This window comes from Colletotrichum scovillei (genome assembly GCF_011075155.1).
Source record: "Colletotrichum scovillei strain TJNH1 chromosome Unknown Contig00001, whole genome shotgun sequence".
NCBI classification, from domain to species: domain Eukaryota; kingdom Fungi; phylum Ascomycota; class Sordariomycetes; order Glomerellales; family Glomerellaceae; genus Colletotrichum; species Colletotrichum scovillei.
Genome location: NW_023336259.1, coordinates 321,180 through 343,628, shown reverse-complemented (window position 1 = coordinate 343,628; position 22,449 = coordinate 321,180). Strand labels below are relative to the sequence as shown.

The window sequence follows — 22,449 nt, the reverse complement described above, 5'->3', positions numbered from 1 at the left end:
AAATAGCGCGAGGCTACTGGCCGGAAAGACTGGAGAGGCGATAGGGTGGGCCGGAGATACCCAAAAGATGCAGCCATCTCCACGGATTAGTCAAGACCCTCCAGGGCGAGCCGATGTTGCCAGGTCGTGGCAGATACCGAAAGGGACCCAGGTGAATCGTTGTGCTATGTGGGCATTATGACGACAGACTGTCTCCATGATCCATAGATGTTGTTGTTCGCACGAGTCAATACGGGCAACGAGCGAGCTTCTGGAAGGAATTGAGAGTCAGTTCATGGGGGTGAGATACGTCACAGCCAAAGAAAATGTGATACGGCAGATATGGCTTTTGGGTGCTGAGTGAGGGTGTTCCCATGGCGGTGGACTTGCTGCTGGTGCAGTGTGCAGATGTGGTTGAACCTGGTGCGCCGAGTGCGGTATGATTCGTCGAGATGGGATAGCCCGGACACCGAGGTCGGGACGCGGCAGAGAGGGAATTGCAAGTCGAAGGTCGGACATTTTTGCCTCCCAGGGGTTGCCGGGTGAATTGGAATGCCTAGCTATGGTAGTAGTACATGGAAGCACGTCGACCACGGACGGGTAATAATGAGAGTGAAGAGTGCGGTCTGCGATTGAGCCGACAAAGCCCACCAATACAAGGGCGAGAAAGATGAGTGGCTAGGCAATAGGAGGGGCAAAAAAAAAAGCCAGAAGAGGCCAAGAAGAGGTGGAAGCAGATGGGACAAGTCGACACCAGTCAGTCAGCCCACAGCTTTTTTTTTTTTTTTTCCCCTACCGGACGACGAGGTTGTTGAGACTTGAGACGAGCTGAAGGTGCTGTGTACCGTTCCCAAGGCCGAAAATTGGAGATGCGACAAATATGGAAGAGATGCGGGACACGTTGGAAAAAACCCCCACTCCATGTGATTGTGAAGATGGATGATGGGTGGTGATGATGGATGATGATGGGCGAGGGGGGAAGACACCGAAAAGTGACATGAGTGACTTATACTTTCGCCAAAGGCACGCAGCGAGTGAAGTATCTCTTGCCATTCAATGTTCGAGGTATCATGGCAGCTAAGGTAAGGTACCTTAGGCACTGAGATGAGGTTGAGTCCGGGCATCCCGCCAAAAAAAAGCTCTCAGTAAGGCCAAGCTACCTAAGCTGAGGTTCCCTACCTTACCTACCTTACTGAGGTGTACAGACAGAGCTCCAAGCGAGCCAATGTACCTCTTCCGTGCCAGCAAGGGGAGCAGCTACCTACAGGTACCAAAAGTAAGTAGTTCTTCCTTAGGTCAGCTACCTTGTTTGGAAATGCGAGGTACCTCCAAGTATCGTAGCCTTTCTGGAATTCCAAGGTATCCAAGAAAACGAAAGTGCAAGATGGACATATCGCATCAGAGCAATCCAATTCACCTCTGTGCCTGGAGTGGGCAGCAACGAATCCCCCGGCAACAAGCATCCCACCGTGTGGTGACCTCCTCTTCCCAGTGGCTTGTCTCGTCTGGTGTCGTGTTGTTCCCTTCTTGAGAGAATCCGGCCGCGGCGTCAGTGGTCTGTGTCTGGTCCCCCTTCTGCCCCTCCACCCCTCCACCCCTCCATGTGTGCCCCCCCTCCGGTCCTTGTCCACGCCCACGTCAGGTCCCCACCAGATGCTCAATAATTACCTTCCCGGCCGACATACGCAGTGACGGGACTGCTGAGGTACGCTCTGAGGCAAAAGGTGCTGCTGTTTTGTGTCGGAATACCTGAGGTACATTACCGCTTCCTCTCCCACCACTCCTTCTCATCCCTCTACTTTTTCTTCCCTTCCTCCTCCGACGTCTCCTTCAAATTTCCTCCCTCCTTCACATCACATTCTCTTCTTCCCCTGACCGAGTTCTACATCAAAAACTCTTGGAAGAAAATCAGACATCATGGGTTACACCGAACAAGACTGGAAGGCGATCAACACGATCCGCCTGCTCGCTGTGAGTTTCATCCGCCCGCCAGATTTTTACCCCGCCTACGCGCTTCTTCGTTGAGGATTTGTCGTTACCCCGCCATTGAGACCACCACCATCCACGGTGCTGCGATCATGTCATCTAGCACCGAGCTGGCTGGCCGGCCTCAATGAGCTTTCCGTCGAGAGCCTCATCGCCAATCTGTGTTTGGATAAGAAACTGACCGAGTCTGCGATTCCCAGGTCGATGCCACCTTCAACAGCAACTCCGGCCACCCCGGTGCGCCCATGTACGTATTCACTCACACTACACGTATTTCACGATGGAATCGGGGCACAGAAGCTTACCAATTCATTTTTTAGGGGTATGGCGCCGGTCGCTCACGTCCTGTTCAACAAGTTCATGAAGTTCAACCCCAAGAACCCCAACTGGCTGAACCGTGACCGTTTCGTTCTCTCGTAAGTTGATCCGCCCGAACATAGCTTCCAATTCCCCGAATCGAATACCCTTGGCTAACCTACCATCAGCAACGGACACGGCTGCATGCTTCAGTATGCCCTCCTCCACCTCTTCGGCTACGGCGTCTCCATCGACGACCTGAAGAAGTTCCGCGTAAGTTTGACAATGACTCAACAAGTGAGGGAATGAGCCATTTGCTGACAGGCCCTACAGACGGTCGACAGCATCACCCCCGGTCACCCCGAGGCTCACGACACCCCCGGCATTGAGGTCACCACTGGTCCTCTCGGTCAGGGTATCTCCAACGCTGTTGGTCTGGCCATTGCCCAGGCTCACACCGCTGCTGTCTACAACAAGGACGGCTTCAGCCTGTCCGACAACTACACCTACACCTTCCTCGGTGATGGTTGCTTGATGGAGGGTGTCTCTGGCGAGGCCTCTTCCCTGGCTGGTCACCTCCAGCTCGGCAACCTCATTGCCATCTACGACGACAACCACATCTCCATTGACGGTGACACCAACGTCGCCTTCACTGAGGATGTCGTTAAGAGATACGAGTCTTTCGGCTGGGAGGTTCTCATCGTCGACGACGGTGACAACGACCTCGACAGCATCGAGAAGGCCATTGCCAAGGCCCAGCAGTCCAAGGACAAGCCCACTCTCATCAAGCTGAGAACCACCATCGGTTTCGGCTCCCTTCAGCAGGGCACCCACGGTGTCCACGGCTCTCCCCTCAAGGCCGACGACATCAAGCAGCTCAAGGAGAAGTTCGGCTTCAGCCCCGAGCAGTCCTTCGCTGTTCCCCAGGAGGTCTACGACCTCTACAACAAGCACGCCGCCGAGGGCGCCGCTGCCGAGGAGGAGTGGAACAAGCTCTTCGCCAAGTACGGTGAGAAGTACCCCAACGAGGCCAAGGACCTCAGCCGTCGCCTCAAGGGTGACCTCCCCGAGGGCTGGGAGAAGTCTCTGCCCGTCTATACTCCCGCCGATCCCGCCATTGCTTCCCGCAAGCTGTCCGAGACCGTCCTTCAGAAGATCCACCAGATCGTTCCCGAGCTTGTCGGTGGTTCCGCCGATTTGACCGGCTCCAACCTTACCCGCTGGAAGGAGGCTGTCGACTTCCAGGCCCCCGCCACTGGCCTCGGTGACTACGCCGGCCGCTACATCCGCTACGGTGTCCGTGAGCACGGCATGGGTGCCATCATGAACGGTCTCGCTGCCTACGGTACCATCATCCCCTACGGAGGTACCTTCCTCAACTTCGTCTCCTACGCCGCCGGATCCGTCCGTCTGTCCGCCCTGTCCCAGATCCGCGCCATCTGGGTTGCCACCCACGACTCCATCGGTCTTGGTGAAGACGGCCCCACTCACCAGCCTATCGAGACCCTCGCCCACTTCCGCGCTCTGCCCAACAACATGGTCTGGCGCCCGGCCGACGGTAACGAGACCTCCGCTGCTTACTACGTCTCTTTGACCTCCAAGCACACTCCCTCCATCATCGCTCTCTCTCGCCAGAACCTGCCCCAGCTCGAGGGCTCCGTCATCGAGAAGGGTATCAAGGGTGGATACGTCTTGCACGAGGACCCCAACGCCGACATCACCCTCGTCTCCACCGGTTCCGAGGTCTGCATCTGCGTTGACGCCGTTAAGTACCTCAAGGAGAAGCACAACATCGCTGCCCGCGTTGTCTCCATGCCCTGCACGGAGGTCTTCGACTCCCAGTCCAAGGAGTACAAGCTGTCCGTCCTGCCCGACGGCAAGCCCATCATGTCCGTCGAGGTCATGTCCACCCTCGGCTGGGAGAGATACTCCCACGAGCAGTTCGGTATCAACCGCTTCGGTGCTTCCGGTCCTTACAAGGACGTCTACAAGGCAAGTTTCCCGTTGCTACTTCATCACTGGTTGCCAGCCATTCTAACCCACTCTATAGAAGTTCGAGTTCACCCCCGAGGGCATCGCCAAGCGCGCGGTCGCCACCGTCGAATTCTGGAAGGACGTTCCCAACGTTCGCTCTCCTCTCAACCGTGCTTTCCAGCAGATCATTTAAAGCGGTCATATCCATGGGTAGAAATTGGTTAATTGGCGATTGTTCTTATTTTTTTTTAACGCAATGACGGACGTTTCACGGGGAAAATGAACTCGGTATATAGAGAGACCGTCAAAAATCCAAAGATTATGATTAACGCGAACTCGCGCTGTCCTGTACGCCTAACCCACCCCATACCGTAGCCTGGTTTGGTTTCCGTACCGGGTCCTCAATGTGACCGACCGTGATCTCGTTTGCTCGTAATCCTCATGAAAGGACCATATATGCCCTGCCCCGACTCGAACTCTCCAGGCCACGATACCGCTTTCATCCGGGCATCGTTGACCTTCCCACCAGGGACATCCTTTGCCCATTTTTGTTACGATCTGACCATACTCTCCTCCATCGTTCTATGGATATGTGAATGTGTGTGTGTGTGTGTGTGTGTTCAGCGACCGAGACCATCTGCGTCGCCCGTTCCTTCTTCGGCGACCCATTCTCGTTGGAACTCCCTGCCCACCCTCTCAAGTCTGCCCGCGGCGCGGCGCGCTTCCATAGCCTCCTCACCCGTTGCCGCGACCACCACGCCGACCAGCATCGGCGCCGCGTTCTCTGGCTCTTCGCCTAGCTTGCCCGTCTCAGGTATCGCTCTCGCTGACGCCCCCGCTGCGGAAGATGACTCTGCTATCGAAGCAGCGCCGGCGAGACCCGAGGACACGGGTCTCGACGAGGGCTTTGATGCTGAGGGTACGGAGCTTTCTCCGCCCGAGTTCGGCAGGGCATCGGCGCCGTTGAGGAAGGAGGCTAGGACGACGGGGCTGCCCGGGCCGTGCTCGACAATGATGCGCTGGGCGGGGCCGAGAGAGAAGCGGTTCGCGGCGGCATGGGCGGTCAGAGAGGTCGTTGTTAGGGAGGTGAGTGCCTCGAGTTGGGATTGGGAGTGCGCCGAGGTCAGGATCGGGTTGAGGGCGCGGTCTGTTAGGTGGAGGGCCAGCGACGGATGTTGTGAGGGGAGGGAGGTCATTGTTGGCGGTGGGTTGTGTTTTGTCGGGTGGGCGGGCGTGTGTGTTGCGCCGGTCGGGAATGAAATCTTGTCGCTGATCTGGAAATTTGAGACGGAGACGATCTTATGCCGAGAGAGGGAATTGAATAAAGTAGAGAGATGCGACAGAATTGGGTAGAAGATCAGCAAGAGAGGTAAAGAAGGAGGGACGGGAAGGAAGAGAGACGGCGAGGCTTTGGTTAGTCGGGTAGGCGGGCGGTTTGGCGCGGGCTTGAGGGCTTGCGGCGGTAGTGGTGGTGGTGGGTGGTGGTAGTGGTTCGGCGTGTGAGGTAGTTTGCAGCACCCTGTTCGCACCCGTACCCCGCCATTACCCCGCCAAATGCCGTGCCCGACGCTCCAAGGTGGAACTCTTCTACCGCCCGTTGAGAGATAATTACGCTGTATCTTTAGCACCATTACCTATCTTCCGCCTGCATTCAGATGAGGACCCCCACCCCAGAGATTACCGGGGCTATTTCTGAAGAGATGTGATAGGAAAGCGGGCTCGTATGACTGTTGACGATAAAGAAACGAGGGGGCATCTGGTGGGAGAAATGTGTCATGGGACTTTGCTGTGACGCAATGTGGAAGCTTGGTTCGTGGTGCATTAGGTACAAGGGGGCCCTCTGTGCCTCCGTCCTGTGCGTCCCCAGAGGATAGGCCTCAGCGGCTGGCCCTCGTTCTCGTTGTCCGCTTGACGTCGGCAGACTTCGGGGCACTGCCGGTACTATAACGCCTCTCACGATTATTCGCAGCCGGAGCGGCGAGAGTGCCAGACGTTTTTGGCGAAGACCGATATCCGGACCGTCCGTCCAGGCTTCGCCGGTGGTGGGAGGTTCGAAGACGGGCTGCCGCGGACGAGGAAAGGGGCTCCGCAACCCAAGTATCCGCCGTCGTCTCGACGGGTGGTTTCTCGGCGGCTGCGGAGGCTCGAGGGGCAGGATCTGCGAAGTGAACCGTCTTCTGACTCCGACGAGCCGTCGGTGTTCCCGACGCTGTTCCTGGCGCTGTTCCAGGCTTTCGAGATTTCTGCGTTGAGCGCATGGTGTCTTCTCTTTCCGGTTCCTCCCCTATGGTGGACAGTTGGTGGGCTGCGACTATGACATCGTCGTCGTCTGAACTTGACGAGGGGTCTTCGGATGCCTGGTGTCGAGGCTCGGCTATGATTGTAGGTTGCGTTGCGGCCGGTGCGGGCTTTGGCTTCTGACGAGAACGCCTGCGCCTGCTGCGCTGTTCCTGTTGTTGCTGAGGCTCGTTTGCGTTTGCCGCGTGGATATCTTCCCCGCCAAACAGGTATCCGAGCAGGTACGCATCTTGGACTTCGTGGGGTTGGTGGTCCCAGCATAAATGATTGGTAAATCGCGCATCGTGAAGTTTGGCTTGATTATTGGGACATCTGGAGACTCGACACGTATCTGGTCCTGGAGTCAGAGAGAACTCGTACGTTGTCCAAGGGCCGAAGCGGCCTGGTGGAACACTTACACATGTGTTCCTGACAATATGGGCCCTTGCGATATCGAGGCCTCACGCATCCTTGCCGTCTACAGACGGCATGTTGAGCGCAATATCGTGATTTGGACCCTGGATCGCAGACTCTCTGGCAGCCGGGAGTTTGACAGCGAGCGTCAGACCTTTCGGCAGCGCTGCTGCCTGCGCCAGCATTGCTGCTCGATACACACTGCCCCATGGCTCCTCGCCGTCGCTCCTCTGTTTCCATTCCTCCAGCACAAGCTGAGAGGATGGGCGAGAGTTGAGCGGGACATGTTCTGGAGAACATGTCAGCTCTCAACATGCTTTAATGTTCGAGCTGCATAATTGTGCCTGGGTCGTTTGTTGCTGCGGCACCTCCAATCATCTCGAGTTAGCCAAGTCGTCCCTTGTAGAGCAAGGCGGACGTCTTTCAAAGGAACTAACGAACGAGACGCTCACCCCCCCTCCGGCCCCCTTGCCCCCTGGCTCGATGCGTTCCCGCGCTGGCAGGTAGACAGGGTCCTTCACTGGGGGCCAAGATGCAACTTGCATCCATTTCAGACGCTGGGTCGGTGCCAACTGGACATCAGCGCAGTTGAAACGAGGGAGAGCTTGCCAATCAGGCGGTGCTCAAGGGCAAAGGTTTGAGCGATTGGGACACTGAGAAGGCGATGTAAGGCGCCAACGCATTGGAAGACCGCGGCTGGGTGGGCCAAAAGATGCGCAGGGGGATGGAGGGTGTTCGTCGCGTCGGTCAGACGGCAGGAGGCCCGCTTGGGAACATGTTGACTTTTTTCTATTTGTCGTTGCGATGTATTCATCTCCTCATTCGATAGCTTCCATAAGAGCAGCATGAACGGCATGATGTTTGGCTTTGGGCGATGATTGCATCTTGATGAGCACCAGTGGCGAGACGGTGTTAGTGAGATCGATAGCTGCTGAGAGCAGAACAGGTGCAGTATCTTGAATAGCTCTGAAACTTGATGAACCAGCGTTACAGAGAGAAAACACTGTGTTTAATGAAGGAGGCAGACGGTTTCTGGGAGGATTTGAATCTTATCACGAAGGAGATAATCGGTCGTTGGAGGTTGGAGTATTGTTCGATTTTGTCCAAACGGCAAGAAGGGAGTTCGTCGGAACAGGAGGGGTGGCCCCTGTATGTTTAGCACGCTCCACGCATAGCTGTTGCGCCTGCCTTCGTCATTTGGGGGGCAGCCCCCTGTCAACCACAAACACTACGGCTGAGTGCAGGTGGAATGTGGCTTGTTCTTCACACGAGTGGACAGCTAAGCTCCTGGGCTCGAGGCTGAAGCGCTCAATTCACATCAAACATCCAACTTTACATTCCGCATTCACGACAACCTCTTCGTCGTAACGTTCGGTAACAACACCTAGAACTTACTTGATTTCGCTTCTCAACAAACCCAAGCACTGCTGCCTCCATCATGGCCGACGCTGAAGACAAGGCCAAGGCCGAAAAGCTCGCTGCTGCCAGAAAGAGAGTAGGTTTTCTTGCGGTGCGACGACCACCGGTTTATTACTCACAGCTTGCTAGGTGGAAGAGTTGAAAAAGAAGAAGACAAAGAAGGCTGCTGGTTCATCAAAGAAGGAAAAGGCCGAGCCAACAGCGGCAGAACCCAGCGCCTCGAAGGAAAAGGAACCCGAAGCCGAACCCACGACACCCGCCGATCCTGCCACCGAAGACACAAAAGAGGACGAGAAGGAAGCTACGGAAGCTATCGCGGAGCAACCAGCATCCCCGACTGCATCTCAACCTTCGCTAGCTCAACAGTCCAAGCTCCGCTCTGCGTCCTTCCGACAAGGGTCTGTCTCCGCCGGCAATGGTCCTCTTTCGCCCAGCGCCGAGGCTCCTGAAGGCGAGACTGCCACCGATATCTATCGAAAGCAGCATGCTCGGATAGAGGAGCTTGAGAAGGAGAACAAGCGTCTAGCCAAGGACTCCACTGATGCGGAGAGGAGGTGGAAGAAGGCCGAGGAGGAGCTGGCTGATCTGCGTGAGACTGAGGGCGAGAGCAAGGGCGGACCAGACAGCCAAGTCGAAAACCTGGTAAGCATCACATTATACGATCATGCGCCCTGGAAAAGTTTGCTAATGAAACGTCAAACAGAAATCCGAGATCGAGGCCCTTCAGCGCCAGAACTCTCAGCTCCAGCAACAAGCTTCCCGCGCAGGTGGCCGCCACGGATCCTCGCCATCGGTATCAATGTCGTCTCCCCCCGCCGAGCTCGAGGCCCAGCTTGCCTCCAAAACCGCCACTATCGAGTCGATGGAGATTGAGATATCAAAGCTCCGCGCACACGTGGATCGTCAGACTAGCGGCACGTCTTCCGAGAAGGAGCAGATTGCCGCTCTGGAAGAGAAGCTCGCGCGATCTGAAAAGGCCGCCACCAAGGCACAGCAAGAGCTGACTGACTTGCGGAAGAACCTTGACCGTACGGCGGAAAAGGCCGTCCGTGAGGGTAGCGAACGCACGAGCGCTGAGACGAAGCTCCGCAGCTTGGAGCACGACCTCGCCGACTCGATTGATGCCAGGCTGGAGGCGGAGAAGAAGGCGGACGGCCTGGAAAAGAAGGTCACGACGCTGACCACGCTTCACAAGGAGCAAGACACGCGCACCCAGACGTTGCGGAAGGAAAAGGAGCGCGCCGAGAAGGAGGTCAGCGAACTCAAGGCGCGGGTTGAGAGCCTCGAGAGCGAGAACACGAGGCTGCGGAGCCGGAAGTCCACCGAGGGCGGTGGCGGCCTGGATGACGACGGTGTCGATGAGCTCGAGAACGAGGAGCGCCTGCGTCTCGAGAAGAAGGTGCGCGACCTCGAAGCCGAGGTCTACGAGCTCCGCCACGGGCATTGGCAGGAGAAGCGCCGCGAGCTCAACAGCCCCAGCTTCGAGAACGTGGACCTTGGCGGGAGCCGCGGCACGTCGCCGTCAGCGCAGAGGAAGCAAGCAGCTGGCGGTGGCATCGGTGACTTTTTCCAGAGTGGAATCAATGCGCTTACCGGTACGGGAGACGACGAGCTGCTCCTCGATGACGACGATATGGACTTTGACGAGGACGCGTTCCGCCGCGCGCAAGAGGATGACGCGAAGAAGCGCATCGAGCGCATCAAAGAGATTAAGCGCACGCTCAAGAACTGGGAGGGGTGGAGGTTGGACCTTGTCGAGAACCGGCGAGGCGGATCCGAGGGCGTGGGTGATGTGTTTGAGGTCTAGATTTCATGTCTAGATGTTCCTTTTCTCTCTCTCCCGGGGCAAGGTCTACTACCAGCTTCTGCTTAAGATGCTGAGAATCTCTTAGCTTTGTAGACTTGAGTGCCCTTTGACGCCTGGTTATGGAGTATCTTTTCCTCCGGCTTCACACGCCTGGGGGGGAAGTACTCTCTCTCCATGAGAAAGCGTTGGAATACGTAAGATTTGACGGCTCTTTTCTTTCCATAGATACGAGGGCCTTTTGAGCCCGGGGATATGTAAGAGTACAGGTAGACGAGAACTGATATCCAAACAAGGTGTATTTCAATGGCCGTCATTGAGATTGATTTCCATCATGTTGCGAAACGTGATTGAGTGTCTGGAAAAGCAACCCACCCTCGTCTTGCCTTTGTCTATTCCCTTTTCCTCATGTAAAAGTACCGGTCAACATTGCTTCTACGCCCTCTCTGTGCATGAGACATCCGTTGATATTCATTATGTCGAAGGACACTACCACGAGTATCCAGACGAGTCGCGGAGTTTGACATGCACTTCTAGATGGCAATGATCGTCGCTCGTGCATCCTGCAACCACCACCCCTGCCTACCGTGGTGAACTTGCCTCAGGCAAAAGCCTCATGTGACAGCGCGTTCCTAGTCATTTCTTCCCTCGCACGGTAGGAACGTGTACAGCTTCCTTTTTTTTGGGCTTCACGCGTAAAGCACCCAACTTACGTCATCATCATCCACTCCCCAAATAGTCTCTGTCAACTCCATTCTATTCACATTATATTGCAAAACGGAAAATCATGTTGTTTTTAAAGGGGAGAAGAGAAGTTTCATCTTGATTTATGGGGGTTGGGGGATGCCCTACTATCATCATAGGTCATCCCGTGTCTATGGTACTACACACTTTAAAAAAATGAATAATCGTTCTCAATACAAGGTAGTAGAATTACAAAAGTTGTGTTTGGTGCCGAGGAGAACCTGAGAAGCGAAAGGGGGAGGCGTGAGTTGAGGAGGAGAGGGGAAATGTACAATCTACCATTTGCCGTCCAAAGGAAAAGGAAAAGGAAAAGGGTGGAAAACAAACTCCGGAAAAACATGTGGTATTTCTCTTCTTTTTTTGGTTCCATCTTTCTGGTTTCCCTCTGCATAACGCTCTGCGTAGTCGAAGGGGAGGGGGGATATCAAAAAGTAGTCGTCATCGTCCTTGGGCTTTCTTCGCCACCGTAGAAAGCCGTGGAAAAGAAAAAAAATCGAGTGTCGATTATCCCGTAGAACGCCTGTTTCCCCCTTTCTGTTGAATTACCCATGCCGTTAAAACTATACACGGCGTCGTGTGACCACGGCCAAAAGAGACAAAACGGAATTGTATGGATCATGAAAAAGCAGTTTTCTGCCCTAGAACGCCTCGTCGATGCGTGTGTCGTAAGAGTGTGTACGTGGTGTGATGGTTGGTGTGTGCGGGGAGGTGTCGAGTCGAGGGCACGGGGGTTCAATGTGGAAGCCTGGAGTGTGAGTTGTGGCCGCCGGGTGTTAACTTAGGGTGTGGTGGTGTGGTCGTAACGCCGTAACGGGAAGTTCGGGAGGAAGCTGTCGCTTTCGGGAAGAGGCGCAGGCGTTGCGTCTGATTGTCACAACATCGTGGCGGTGGGAGCGCCGAGTCCGGACGGATCGAGGTTCGTCCGCAGCGCATCCTGAAGCTCCGCAATCTGCGACATCATGGCGAAGCTGTGCTGGCCCTGTCTGTCGAGTTGCTGGCGCAGCTCCTCATTCTCCATGCGTACGCGCTTGATCTCCTCGCGCAGCTCGTCCAGACCAGCGTCAGATCCCTTCCGGGAGCGCTTTCGCTTGTTGCCTGCGCCGAATCCAATAGCCTTGTCACTGTCACCGTCACTACCGGTTTGGATGTCTTCTTGGACCGTGCTAGAACCGTCGCTCGTGTGTACTCGTCGTAGATGCTCATTAAGGTTCTCCTGCCGCGAGAAGCCCTTGCCAGTATGGCGCTTGCAGTTCGGATGGGGACAGTTGACCGTATTCTTGGGACCGCCGTGCTTGCCGTGAACTTCACGCTCGTGGCGGAGGAGACCGCCGGAGTACGTGAAGCCGGGAAGCTTTTCGCAACCCTCGGCAGCGCATCGGTAGGGTCGCTCGTGTTTGTCCATGTGCTTGCTGCGAGAATTAAATGGTTAGCATCATTACAAAGTGTCAAAAGCTTCAACGTTTGGTTGACTTACCTCCATTCGCATTTCCGGGTGAAAATTTGGGTCTCTTCCGTGCATCCCGGGAAAGTACAGTAGAACTTCCCATCAGGCTGTTTCGTCACCTCGCGTTCGGGCTTTGGTATGCACTTAACCCTCGATGTGGGAGTCGAGGCCTCGCCCTCGTCCTTGTTGTTTGATGGCAGGGACTCGGGAAGCGCCGGAGGAAGACTCGAAGGAAGGGACGCAAGAGTGGGAGGCGCTGAAAGATCGAGTCGCGTCGCATCTGGAACGCCAACGGAGGCATCGTCAAGACCGTCCGGCATCAGAGACCGGTCGTCGCCGAGCATCGAGGACGTCGGATTGTAGGAGGCGAGGTCCGGGACGTCGGACGCCTGGTATTGCCCAGTCTGATCGAGGACATGGTCGTGATCGTGATCGCCGATGGGAGGATACGAGCCATCGTGCATGAAATTACGGGGTTCGTAGACGACGCTCATATTGTCGGTTATCCTGTGGATGCTGGATGAAGCTTGTGATGGGGGAGAAATGAGGATCGGAAGAGGTCGTGATCGTGAAAGAAGTCGCGACTTCCGGGTCGTTCGCGGGAAATCGCAGGGGAAACGACAAATAACGATTCAACAAGAAAGAAATAAAGGGATCGCCGCAGTGAGGGATACTGCGACTGCGGTTACTTGATAACGCGTCGCTTCGTCAAGCTTGCAGGTGATGAGCTCCGATGCTGCGAAAGGCAGAAAAGTCAGTTTGCCTGAAAAATCTGGCTGAAGACGTGGAAGCTGGTAGCAAGCTGCGTCAGCCACACGGGCATGGACTTGGATTATTCAGCCGTGATCCACGTGATCCCGGTCAATTTCGCCACCAGCCACGGGGTCCACTTTTCGTTTGTTGGATAATGTGGCGCTCAAGGCAGAAGCTGGATGCTTGCACAAATAGCAATGAGGGAACCCACCAACTTTTGAGGATATATGTCTTTAGCTTCTCTGATACAATCTTAGAGGAGGTACTTCAGCTGGGTAGGGTTTTCATAGAATCATACCTGGAGAGATACCTAGAGCATTATATGTTTGCCAGGTCTAGGCGGCAAAGCCTCTGACTCCATCTGGTTGGCGATGCCTTCGTCGAGATGCCTACCAAGTGAGTCACAGCCGACGCATTAGGTTGTTCTCCAAGGCTGCCGGCGCAGGGGTGTGCGCATTTGGAAAATTCAGCTGTCTCGTGATCATCACCTAAAGCTCAGAAAGCTCCGGTCAGCTCTTTCAGGTACTTTAGTATTTCGAAGTGTATAGCTTGAGATGGGATCAAGGACTTACCTGTTGCTTACGGAGGATTGTCCTAGAAGAGCTTACACCCCAGATCCACGATACCTCGACGGCGATTGGTAATCTCTAGCGAAGCTGAGCCGCACTAGAGTTAATAAGGTACAGTTATAGAAGTAGATATTCACACACAGCCTCAATGAGGCCGTTCAGCAGGTCAGCGTCAAGGTTCCAACACTGGTTGGTTATGACTATCAACAGATGTGTGATCCGAGGAGATGGTGAATAGGCTCAATGATGCCATCAGCTCTCACCGTACACTGCCTCTTGAGAGATGCTCAATGTGAGTAGGCGGCTGTTGAGCTTCATGATCAGGCATCGTGCTAGTGGGCGAGATATCCGCGTGAGAGACGTCAGTGTGAATGAGTACACAACAAGACCGTTGTCACTTGATCATTGGGCCATATCATGAGCTTGCCTATTGGTAGATACGGCGTGTATGAGACCCTTCTTCGCACTCGCGCGTCTGGACCTGTCGCGAACGCGTGAATCGTTGTCATCGCCCACACCACCTCCCTCTTTGGGAGTACAGTCGTCACCCTATAGCATTGGGGACACTGCTGCTTGAATAGTCCGCGTACCACACGTCTAGGCCGCGGAGAGCGTCGGTTCATGCGAAGTCCTAGCCCTAGCCAAGAAAGCCGAGTGCCTGTTCGTCTGGAAGCCTATTCGTCACGTTCACCGATGACTCGGTTCAGGATCGCCAGGCGTGGTGAAACGACTACCACGACATGAGGAGGATGGGAACTACCCCGCTCACAGATAGATCTGGACTCCGTCGAGGTGGATCAATAACCATTTCGGTGAAGCAAGCAGCCAACGAATTGAGTTTGTGAGCTAAGGGAAGCTGGCTTGAGGTAGTCGCGTGTAGGTATGACAACGTTGTTGGCGAACTGGCGATCAGGCAGGGCGAGGGGTTGTAGATAGGCACCCAGTCAGGCAGTGATATCGCAAAGAGAAGCGTGCAGATAAGGAGCGAGAGTTCTCAGGCAGGCCAGTGCCTGTGAATACGTGTGATCTTGACGAATTGCAGGCTGCGATAGATTCAGCATCGGGTATGAAGAGGAGAGCAAGTTGACGTGGTTATTGAGATGAGACTGGAGGAAGTGGGGTTGTGATGAGGAGAAGGGGGAAGGAGATGAGCATCTGCCCTCAACTCCTAAAGGATAAGGCCAAAACCTTTTGGATGCCTTAAGGCTGTGACGGCCCATGGCCATTGTCCACCAAGCATCCAATAGCAATGGATGAAGGTCTCAAATTTCAAGATCATCACGTAGGAGATCGAGGACTGACAACGAAGCTTGCGATAGATAAAGCAGTGTTTCTGGATGTCAAAGTGAAGCTGGAGTTGTGAGGGTGAAGCGACGCTCGACCACTTGAAATTAACCCCACCATCCATTCTCTGTGCGTGTGGCCACCACCACCACCACCATTTAGTTTCTAGGTAAGAATACTATCCGCGCATTCAGCTACCAATTATTGCAACAGCAACTTGTCCGAGTACACTTTCTAGCCCTATGTCTAGTCGTACATACGAACACTTGAAAGCCATAAAATACGGTGTGTTTTCTTGTTCCTAACCTTAAAACACCTCAAGAACTTTGACAGTTTAATCGACGCTTTGACTTGATGTAAATCGCTCTCTTCCCGCCATCTTCTGTCGCATGCTAGACCTAGTCATCTGCAACTTTACCACTCTTGGTCTGAACTGTTCCCGTCGATTCGTGTCATTGTGGCCCGACCTGAGGCCGGTGTCACGGCGCTTCGATTGGACTCGGTTTAGTGACCGAGTCCGGAGTCGCTGAGGCTCGGCAATGTGGGCTGCGCTGCGGGCCACCGACAATCGCACCGCAAACTGCACACTGATCCTGCCACCCGGAGTGGAGTGCCAATTCTGTTGGGCGAGAACGGCCCATCAGAGAAGAGTGAGAAGAAGGGTCTCTGAGAGCGAATTCCTCCTCCCTTTGGTCCCTCGGGAGACTGGCCGCCCAGATCTGCTAGTGCAGCTAAGCCAGAACCACCTGAAGATGACGGCCCTAGCTGCTTCCTCGGAGGTATCCACTATCAGCTCCGATGTGCCCCTCCAACCTTCCCAGCCCATCGGCAAGTGACGCCTTAAAAATGCCTATGATATCCGCTCGCCCAAGACAGCGAAAACTTCACCACCCTCGATCACCGTCGCGAAGCTCCCTGCTCAGTTCTGAAAACTTGGCTGTGGTTCCAAGGATCCAAGCTAATAATCGAGCGCCGACACCACTCGTTGTCTTTTTTATCATCTGTCCGTGAGAGTGACCAGAAAAAGACTCGTAGCAGGCACTCCCATTGCTTCGTAGTCAAGTATGGCTCACATACACGAGGAGGCGCATGGCGCCGATGACAAACAGCCCAACGAGTACAGTACGCCAGCTGGCTCGTCGACTATGGACCCTACGGCCGGCCCATCTCATCAGGAGCCGGAAGAATACGATGTCGAAACAGTCGAGAGGGTTTACAGGTACGTATGCAAACCCTCATTAGCTTTGACTTGCGTCAGACGATGAAGCTGACAGTCATCTAGGAAGCTCGACCTTCGAATCATTCCAGGTAACCATCCCATTTCTCTCGCCAGTGACACTACGGGATTAACGGTTGATAGCATTCTGGACGCTCTACTTCCTTTGCTCTGCCATCAGGTCCAACATTGGTATCGCACAAACAATGAATGCCGCTCAGGGTCATGACTTGATGTCCGTCCTCGGCCTCACAGCCAAAGACACATCGACCGCCTTGGCTCTTTTCTACGTGGCCTATGTCATCTTCGACTGCCCTTCCAATTTGGTTATGGCCAAGCTGAGCCCTCGCATCTGGATGGCTCGCATTGTCATTGCCACCGGTATCATTGGCACCTGCTTCGCTGCCGTGCAGAGCGCCTGGAGTGTCAAGTATGTTGACGACAAATCGAATTCCTTGTCAGATCTAACCCTTTAACCAGGCTTCTGCGATTCTTGCTCGGTGTTGTGATTGCGGGCATGTGGCCTGGAATGTCGTACTACCTTACCTTGTTCTACCCGCCTTCTCGAACGGGTAAGCGAATCGGCATGTACTTCACTGCTGCCCAGCTCTCTGCTGCTGTGGTTGGCCTTGTGTCTGCTGGTTTCCAACTCATGGATGGTTTGGGAGGTCTCGTTGGTTTCCGCTGGATGTTCCTCATCTACGGCCTGGTGGCTGTGGTTCTTGGCTTTTGCCTGCTTTGGTGGCTTCCTGATCGCCCTCTTCCTCCTGGGCAAAAGCGTCAGCGCTCAAGCTGGTTGAAGTGGCTTCCGGCAACCCCAGAGGCGCTCTCCGGCCAGGATGCCGTCATTCATTACAATGACCTCCGACGAGTCTATCACCCCAGGCCCTGGACTATGAAGGATCTTCTGCAGGTGCTGATCGATTGGCGCCTGTGGCCTTTGACTTTCATGTACTTTGGTGTCGTTGGCGTTGGAATCGGTACGCAGCTCTATGGATCTGTCATCATCCGCTCCATCGTGCCTACGGCAACGAGCATCCAAGTCAGCTTGCTTTTTGCTCCGATCTGGATCGTAAGTTGTTTATCTTGTCTTGCATGGGCGCTCATTAACATGATGCAGATGGACTTGATTGCGATTCTCATAATGATGCCAATCTCAGATCGATTCCACGGCTACCGCCCATTTATCTTCTCAGCTGCGGTTTGCCTTCAGATCGCCGGTCTGCTCGTCGTAACTTTTGCCCTCGATAATGGATGGGCTCGCTACGGTGGTCTTCTGATGGTTGGGTTCGGTCTTGGCCCGACCGTTCCCAACTGCATGACATGGACGAACGAGATCTTCCAGCGCCGCCACGGTGAAGTCGGTGTTGCGGCTGCGACTGCTCTGGTGTCCGGCCTTGGCAACCTTGGAAGCATTGTCACGACCTACGCTCTGTACACCGGATGGCCAGAGGACGCCGCCAAGGGCCGTTATCAGTACCGTCGCAGCAACTACGCAATGATCGGCATTCTCTGCCTGAGCATCGCCAGCAGCTTCGCCATGTTCTTCCTGCTAAAGGTCTTCGGAAATAAGCCCGTGAACAAGATTTCGAGCCTCGACTCCTCCAGTGAGATTGAAGACGGCGCCGCGAGACGTGAGGCCCGGCAACGAGGCTTTGGAAAGTTGTTCCCTCGTTCCAACCAAAACCGGGAAGCCTAAATGGTTTCCTATCTTGGGGCAGAGAGCCGACAACCATCGGGAACATACTCTGCTCCGGAAGCTTCAACAACCACTCGCGGCTCTCAATGACAAATTACTCGACGCCCCGTTCTGAAGCAGCTCAACCTGCCATTATCTTCTTGCGCCAGTTACAGGCGTCTCGTTTTAATACGTCTTTCACATTCGACCATTTACGAAACAACGCCCATACGAAGTTTATATATGCTTTTCATCCGGGGAATGGTCTTGGTTCACCGCGCTACAGGCGAAGAGCGGCGGGAAATGAGGCTGGATTCCTCGACAGCGACAGTGCTTCTACGCCATCGCTGGGAAACGGCGTACGGGACTGGAGACGATGACTGGCGACAATGCTGCTGCGCTATTGCATTATGGTCCGTCTCATGGGAAACAAAAAAAAAGGAGTAAGAGGAGAATTTGGAGGGTTTGGAAACAAACACTCCAAGTCGGTGATGGATGAGATTTTCTGTTTATGTTGTTTTTGCATTTTGATGATACCCCATACGTGTTTAGATACGCCGTCGTTCGAGATATTCGCCACTCGACCGCGAAAGTGCTGCTACGCCATCGCCGGGACTGCGTGTTGAACCGAGATAGCGACGACGACAATGCTCCTGCGCTATCGTCAGTCCTACCTCGTGGGCGCGCTTGCGAATTCGAATTTGATTTATGATATATAGTGCTTACTTCCCTCAGCTTCGGGCTCACGGGTTCGTATGTTGCAGGATGGAGGGAATAATGACGGCTGGTCATTCTTTCATAGTACAGAATTGAGTCTCATTCCCCTCTGACCCGGTCCCCGAGGCCGACGATGCAAGTTTCCACTGATGGCCCGTTCCGTCAAGGTCTCAATCAGGAATGTAGGACAGAGAGGCCCACGAGGCTCGCACGCAGGTTGACAACATGTGTAACGCACAACACCGAGCATCACGAGTCACCACATGGCGCGCGCGTGTCAACGTTTGGGATGTCGCAACAGGCGAGTTGAGGGCATGAATACGAGATTCATGTAAATTGAGCCGTGGGTGCTCAGCAGAGAATCAACTCTCAGGGAGGCACGCTCGATGAAGACAAAATAGACGAGTTCCCGCCCGCCACAGCATTGATCGCATCCCATACGGTCCCCGGAGCACAGGTTTCCCGGACGATGATGGCGACGAACTGCATCTGCATCCTGCAAGAACCGTTACGCAAGGCGAAGTTGGTCGTCTGCAACGAAGATTCGAAAGACACTCGCACTCGTCACCTCTCGTCGGTCTGAACTTCTGTAGTCGGCAATCCGCATAATCGTGCCTATCAGAAACGCAGTTGTCAGTCTGTACGTACGGAGAGCCGGGAAACGATGCTCAGTCTCTAGCAAGCCCCTTGGCCATCGTCTCCCCTTCTTATTCCCGCTTTCGCGCTTCGCGCCGTTCCTTGCATTCTGCCTATATAGTGCTCACGCCGTGTCCGGTTACGCGATCGGATTGGGCGCTTCCCCCCTGCCTCGTTCAACGTTGCGCTGGACAGTATGAGTGAATGGGCTGGCCGGGCGAGAAATGTTCTTTCTCCTTTCTTTGGAACCCACCCTCTCATCCGTTGGAGCAACCCAAGTAGCATTGGGAGCTGATGCGAAGCTGACGTTGGAATTCTTTCATTCGCTCGGCATCAGCCCACGAAAACGAAGAGGCGTAAGTCCGGCCCGACATGGCAGGGGTTTTTTGTGTCTCTCCCTCTCTTTTCTTTGCAGATCCAACCCACGGGACGGGCAAATTCGCTATACGGCTGTAGGTTCTGCTAATCTTAAGCTTGATACCCTCTGCTCTCTTTCCGCTTTTGTACTTTCCGGATGTGGCGCCGACTGTCTTGTTATTCGCTGCGCGTCATTCTTGGGGTGGTTCTCATGGGAAAGGTGAAGACTTGGCGATGTCTGAGCGAATGAGAGGCAATGTGGAAACGGCCCCCACGTGTCGCTCTCGTAAAGCCACCAACCAGGACCAAAGATCCGGAACTTTTTTCTCTAATTGCAGAGGTGAAGGATAAGGCAAGGGAGAATGGGGAGTGTGGCTCCCGCGCATGCGCCGTGCAGCCACATCTTGCTCCAACGGCCTCTCTCCCAGTCTGCCACCCTGCGTCGAATGCCCTCGCATTGCGGCAATGTGGGTCGTACCGAAGCAGCCAAAAGTCCGGCGCGCTGGGAAAAGCCATGGCCCTATTCATGTCGAGGAACATGTGCTCTCGTGAATGGCGGCGGCGGCGGCGCGGGCCATAAGGCTGTGCCGCAGAGCCACTGGGACATTTCTAGCAAATCAACGACAACCAAGGCATCTTTGGAGTGTTCCATCAGTGTTTCTCTGAGGATCTCAAAGTATGTATATTAAGGCCCGTCCCGCGTTGTGGGTTGTGGAAGCGGTGCTCGCTGAGGGCAGCATGTCGTGTACCCGACCAAACAAGGTATCTCGCTGTTCACGATGGCGAGTGAAGTAGAAACATCTTCTCACGACAGGAGTCCGCACGGCGACGGCGATCAAGATGGTAAAGGAGGAGGAGGCGTACGGGAGAAAAGAAGGAGCGCCGACGATGACCAAGGGGAAGGGAGCGTCACGACGGCAGACACAAAGATCGCCCCGGTCCGCACCCGGGCCCAGACCGTCATCCTGATGTTCGCGCTCTGCATGGCTGTCTTCCTCGCGGCTCTCGACGCCGTCATCATCACCACCGCACTACCAACGATCGCGCGGGAGATTGGGTCCTCAGACTCGGGGTTCGCCTGGATCGGCGCGAGCTATCTGCTCGCCAACGCCGCCTCGGTTCCCTTCTGGGGCAAGGTCAGCGACATCTTCGGACGCAAACCGATCCTCGTCATCGCCAACATCGTCTTCATGGTCGGCAGCCTCGTCTCGGCGCTCTCCGGCACACTGACGATGTTAGTCGCGGGGAGAGCGGTTCAGGGGCTCGGGGGCGGCGGGCTGATGGCGCTGGTCAACATCACCGTCGGGGACCTCTTCAGCCCGCGGGAGAGGGGCGCGTATTTCGGCGCCGTCGGTGCGGTTTGGGGCCTTGCCAGCGGAATCGGACCGCTCATCGGCGGCGGGCTGACGGAGAATGTTTCGTGGCGGTGGTGCTTTTGGATCAACCTGCCCATCTCGGGCGCGTCGCTGCTCATCCTAGTCTTCTTTTTGCGCATACACACTCCCAAGACGCCGCTTCTCAAGGGCCTGGCGGCCATTGACTGGCTCGGCACGCTCACCTTCACCGGAGCGACGTTGATGCTCCTCCTCGGGCTGCAGTTTGGCGGGCTACGGAACCCCTGGGACTCGCCCACCGTCATCTGCCTCGTCGTCTTCGGCTGCGCGACCTACGCCGTCTTCGCCTTCGTCGAGCGCTTCGCAAAGTACCCGCTCATGCCGGCCTCGCTGTTCCGCGACGCGTCGGTCGTCTTCTGCTACGTGGCCAACTTCTGCCACGGGCTCGGGTTCGCGGCGATTGCGTTTTTCTTACCGCTCTACTTCCAGGCGGTGCTGGGCGCCAGCCCGATCCAGTCGGGCGTGTGGCTTCTCGCGACGGCGCTGCCGCTGGCGGTCTGCACTATCGGCGTCGGGGTGACGATCAAGAAGACGGGGCGGTACGTTGAGATTGTGCGGGTGTCGATGGCGCTGACGGCGATTGCGTTTGGGTTGTTTGTGACGTTGCCCGCTGGAAGGGACTGGCCGCGGTTGATCCTCTTCCAGGTGCTCGCGGCCCTGGGGATTTCGCCGAATCTGCAGGCGTTGCTTATTGCGTTGCAGGCTCTGGTGAGGCAGGCGGATGTGGCGACGGGGACGGCGACGTTTGCGTTTGTGAGGCATATTGCGCTGGGGATTGGGGTGGTCGTCGGGCAGGTTATTTTCCAGAGCGTCGTGGGACGGCATGAGGGCCGGTTGTTGGCGGCGGGCGTGCCGGCCGAGGTTGCTGCCAAGTTTGGGAGGGGAGGGACGATTGCGGCGGCGGCGCGCGGGGTGATGGAGGGGTTGGGTGAGGGGCAGAGGGCGGTTGTGAGGCTTGCGGTGACGGATGGGTTGAGTAAGATTTGGATCTTCTTTTGCGTCATGTCTGGTGTCGGGTTTGTTGCTACGTTCTTCATAAGGCAGGTTGAGTTGAGTGAGATGCATACTGAGACGAAGACTGGGTTGGATGAAGGGGGTGAGGTTGAAGAGAGTAAAGGGGGAGGGAGGACGAGGGAACGCGATGAGCCGGTTTGAAGCCTGGATATGAGATATTGTTGATATCAGAATGGATGAGCATTGTAGAAATACGCTTTTCGAACTCAGTGTGTACATAAGTAGAGCGTAGGAAGAAGTTTATTCCAAAAGTGAATCGCATAATCATCTCCCGTCCAGTTTTCTCCGTGATTTAATCTCAGAGTTTCACCATGCATCCTTCCTTTCATCATAGAAGCTTCCAAGCAATGTTTACTGATATTTCATCGCCCTCAAAGAGAACAACCGATATGAAATGGGGTGACCTCTCATGGCACTGGAAATCTCCCTCTTCAAATCATCAGGAGTGTTCCCCATTAGTTCTTGACTGCAACGTAGCAATCTGAGAGAAGAT

The 22,449-nt window shown here is 55.1% G+C and overlaps 7 protein-coding genes across 7 annotated transcripts; 4 read left to right on the top strand and 3 right to left on the bottom strand.

Moving 5' to 3' along the window:
* The first annotated feature begins 1,590 nt into the window (after positions 1–1,590).
* On the top strand, positions 1,591–4,601 carry HER10_EVM0009680 (transketolase). Its single transcript, XM_035479160.1, has 6 exons — positions 1,591–1,950; positions 2,166–2,212; positions 2,286–2,381; positions 2,451–2,535; positions 2,596–4,254; positions 4,313–4,601. The coding sequence occupies exons 1-6, from the start codon at positions 1,897–1,899 to the stop codon at positions 4,427–4,429; spliced, it is 2,058 nt and encodes a 685-aa protein (XP_035338767.1). The 5' UTR covers positions 1,591–1,896; the 3' UTR covers positions 4,430–4,601.
* A 255-nt stretch (positions 4,602–4,856) lies between these two features.
* Positions 4,857–5,432, bottom strand: HER10_EVM0005412 (uncharacterized protein; the record flags this gene model as incomplete). The annotated part of the gene is made up of 2 exons (XM_035475031.1): positions 4,857–5,018; positions 5,079–5,432. 2 exons carry the CDS (start codon positions 5,430–5,432, stop codon positions 4,857–4,859), a joined length of 516 nt encoding a protein of 171 aa, XP_035338344.1.
* Positions 5,433–6,113: 681 nt separating this feature from the next.
* On the bottom strand, positions 6,114–7,137 carry HER10_EVM0002080 (uncharacterized protein; the record flags this gene model as incomplete). Its single annotated transcript, XM_035471806.1, has 2 exons — positions 6,114–6,865; positions 6,927–7,137. 2 exons carry the CDS (start codon positions 7,135–7,137, stop codon positions 6,114–6,116), a joined length of 963 nt encoding a protein of 320 aa, XP_035338050.1.
* Positions 7,138–8,238: 1,101 nt separating this feature from the next.
* Positions 8,239–10,431, top strand: HER10_EVM0006800 (M protein repeat protein). Its single transcript, XM_035476375.1, has 3 exons — positions 8,239–8,422; positions 8,476–8,988; positions 9,050–10,431. The coding sequence occupies exons 1-3, from the start codon at positions 8,366–8,368 to the stop codon at positions 10,151–10,153; spliced, it is 1,674 nt and encodes a 557-aa protein (XP_035338492.1). The 5' UTR covers positions 8,239–8,365; the 3' UTR covers positions 10,154–10,431.
* Positions 10,432–10,821: 390 nt separating this feature from the next.
* On the bottom strand, positions 10,822–13,187 carry HER10_EVM0004925 (C2H2 transcription factor). Its single transcript, XM_035474552.1, has 2 exons — positions 12,369–13,187; positions 10,822–12,303 (listed from the first exon to the last, which is right to left on the bottom strand). The coding sequence occupies exons 1-2, from the start codon at positions 12,830–12,832 to the stop codon at positions 11,766–11,768; spliced, it is 1,002 nt and encodes a 333-aa protein (XP_035338306.1). The 5' UTR covers positions 12,833–13,187; the 3' UTR covers positions 10,822–11,765.
* A 2,821-nt stretch (positions 13,188–16,008) lies between these two features.
* On the top strand, positions 16,009–17,859 carry HER10_EVM0009999 (major facilitator superfamily transporter; the record flags this gene model as incomplete). Its single annotated transcript, XM_035479469.1, has 5 exons — positions 16,009–16,163; positions 16,227–16,252; positions 16,305–16,590; positions 16,641–17,232; positions 17,281–17,859. The coding sequence occupies 5 exons, from the start codon at positions 16,009–16,011 to the stop codon at positions 17,857–17,859; spliced, it is 1,638 nt and encodes a 545-aa protein (XP_035338792.1).
* A 2,969-nt stretch (positions 17,860–20,828) lies between these two features.
* Positions 20,829–22,152, top strand: HER10_EVM0008762 (uncharacterized protein; the record flags this gene model as incomplete). Its single annotated transcript, XM_035478271.1, has 1 exon — positions 20,829–22,152. One exon carries the CDS (start codon positions 20,829–20,831, stop codon positions 22,095–22,097), a length of 1,269 nt encoding a protein of 422 aa, XP_035338683.1. The 3' UTR covers positions 22,098–22,152.
* Positions 22,153–22,449: the final 297 nt, after the last annotated feature.

What these genes read in the sequence shown, in the direction of transcription:
- HER10_EVM0009680 (XM_035479160.1), top strand. Translation starts at nt 1,897, where the DNA reads ATGGGTTACACCGAACAAGACTGGAAGGCGATCAACACGATCCGCCTG. An exon ending in ACGACCTGAAGAAGTTCCGC is followed by an intron (nt 2,536 to 2,595) that starts GTAAGTTTGACA and finishes CAGGCCCTACAG; the next exon opens with ACGGTCGACAGCATCACCCC. An exon ending in CTTACAAGGACGTCTACAAG is followed by an intron (nt 4,255 to 4,312) that starts GCAAGTTTCCCG and finishes CCCACTCTATAG; the next exon opens with AAGTTCGAGTTCACCCCCGA.
- HER10_EVM0006800 (XM_035476375.1), top strand. Translation starts at nt 8,366, where the DNA reads ATGGCCGACGCTGAAGACAAGGCCAAGGCCGAAAAGCTCGCTGCTGCC. An exon ending in TCGCTGCTGCCAGAAAGAGA is followed by an intron (nt 8,423 to 8,475) that starts GTAGGTTTTCTT and finishes ACAGCTTGCTAG; the next exon opens with GTGGAAGAGTTGAAAAAGAA. An exon ending in ACAGCCAAGTCGAAAACCTG is followed by an intron (nt 8,989 to 9,049) that starts GTAAGCATCACA and finishes AACGTCAAACAG; the next exon opens with AAATCCGAGATCGAGGCCCT.
- HER10_EVM0004925 (XM_035474552.1), bottom strand. Translation starts at nt 12,832, where the DNA reads ATGAGCGTCGTCTACGAACCCCGTAATTTCATGCACGATGGCTCGTAT. An exon ending in ACCCGGAAATGCGAATGGAG is followed by an intron (nt 12,304 to 12,368) that starts GTAAGTCAACCA and finishes TAATTCTCGCAG; the next exon opens with CAAGCACATGGACAAACACG.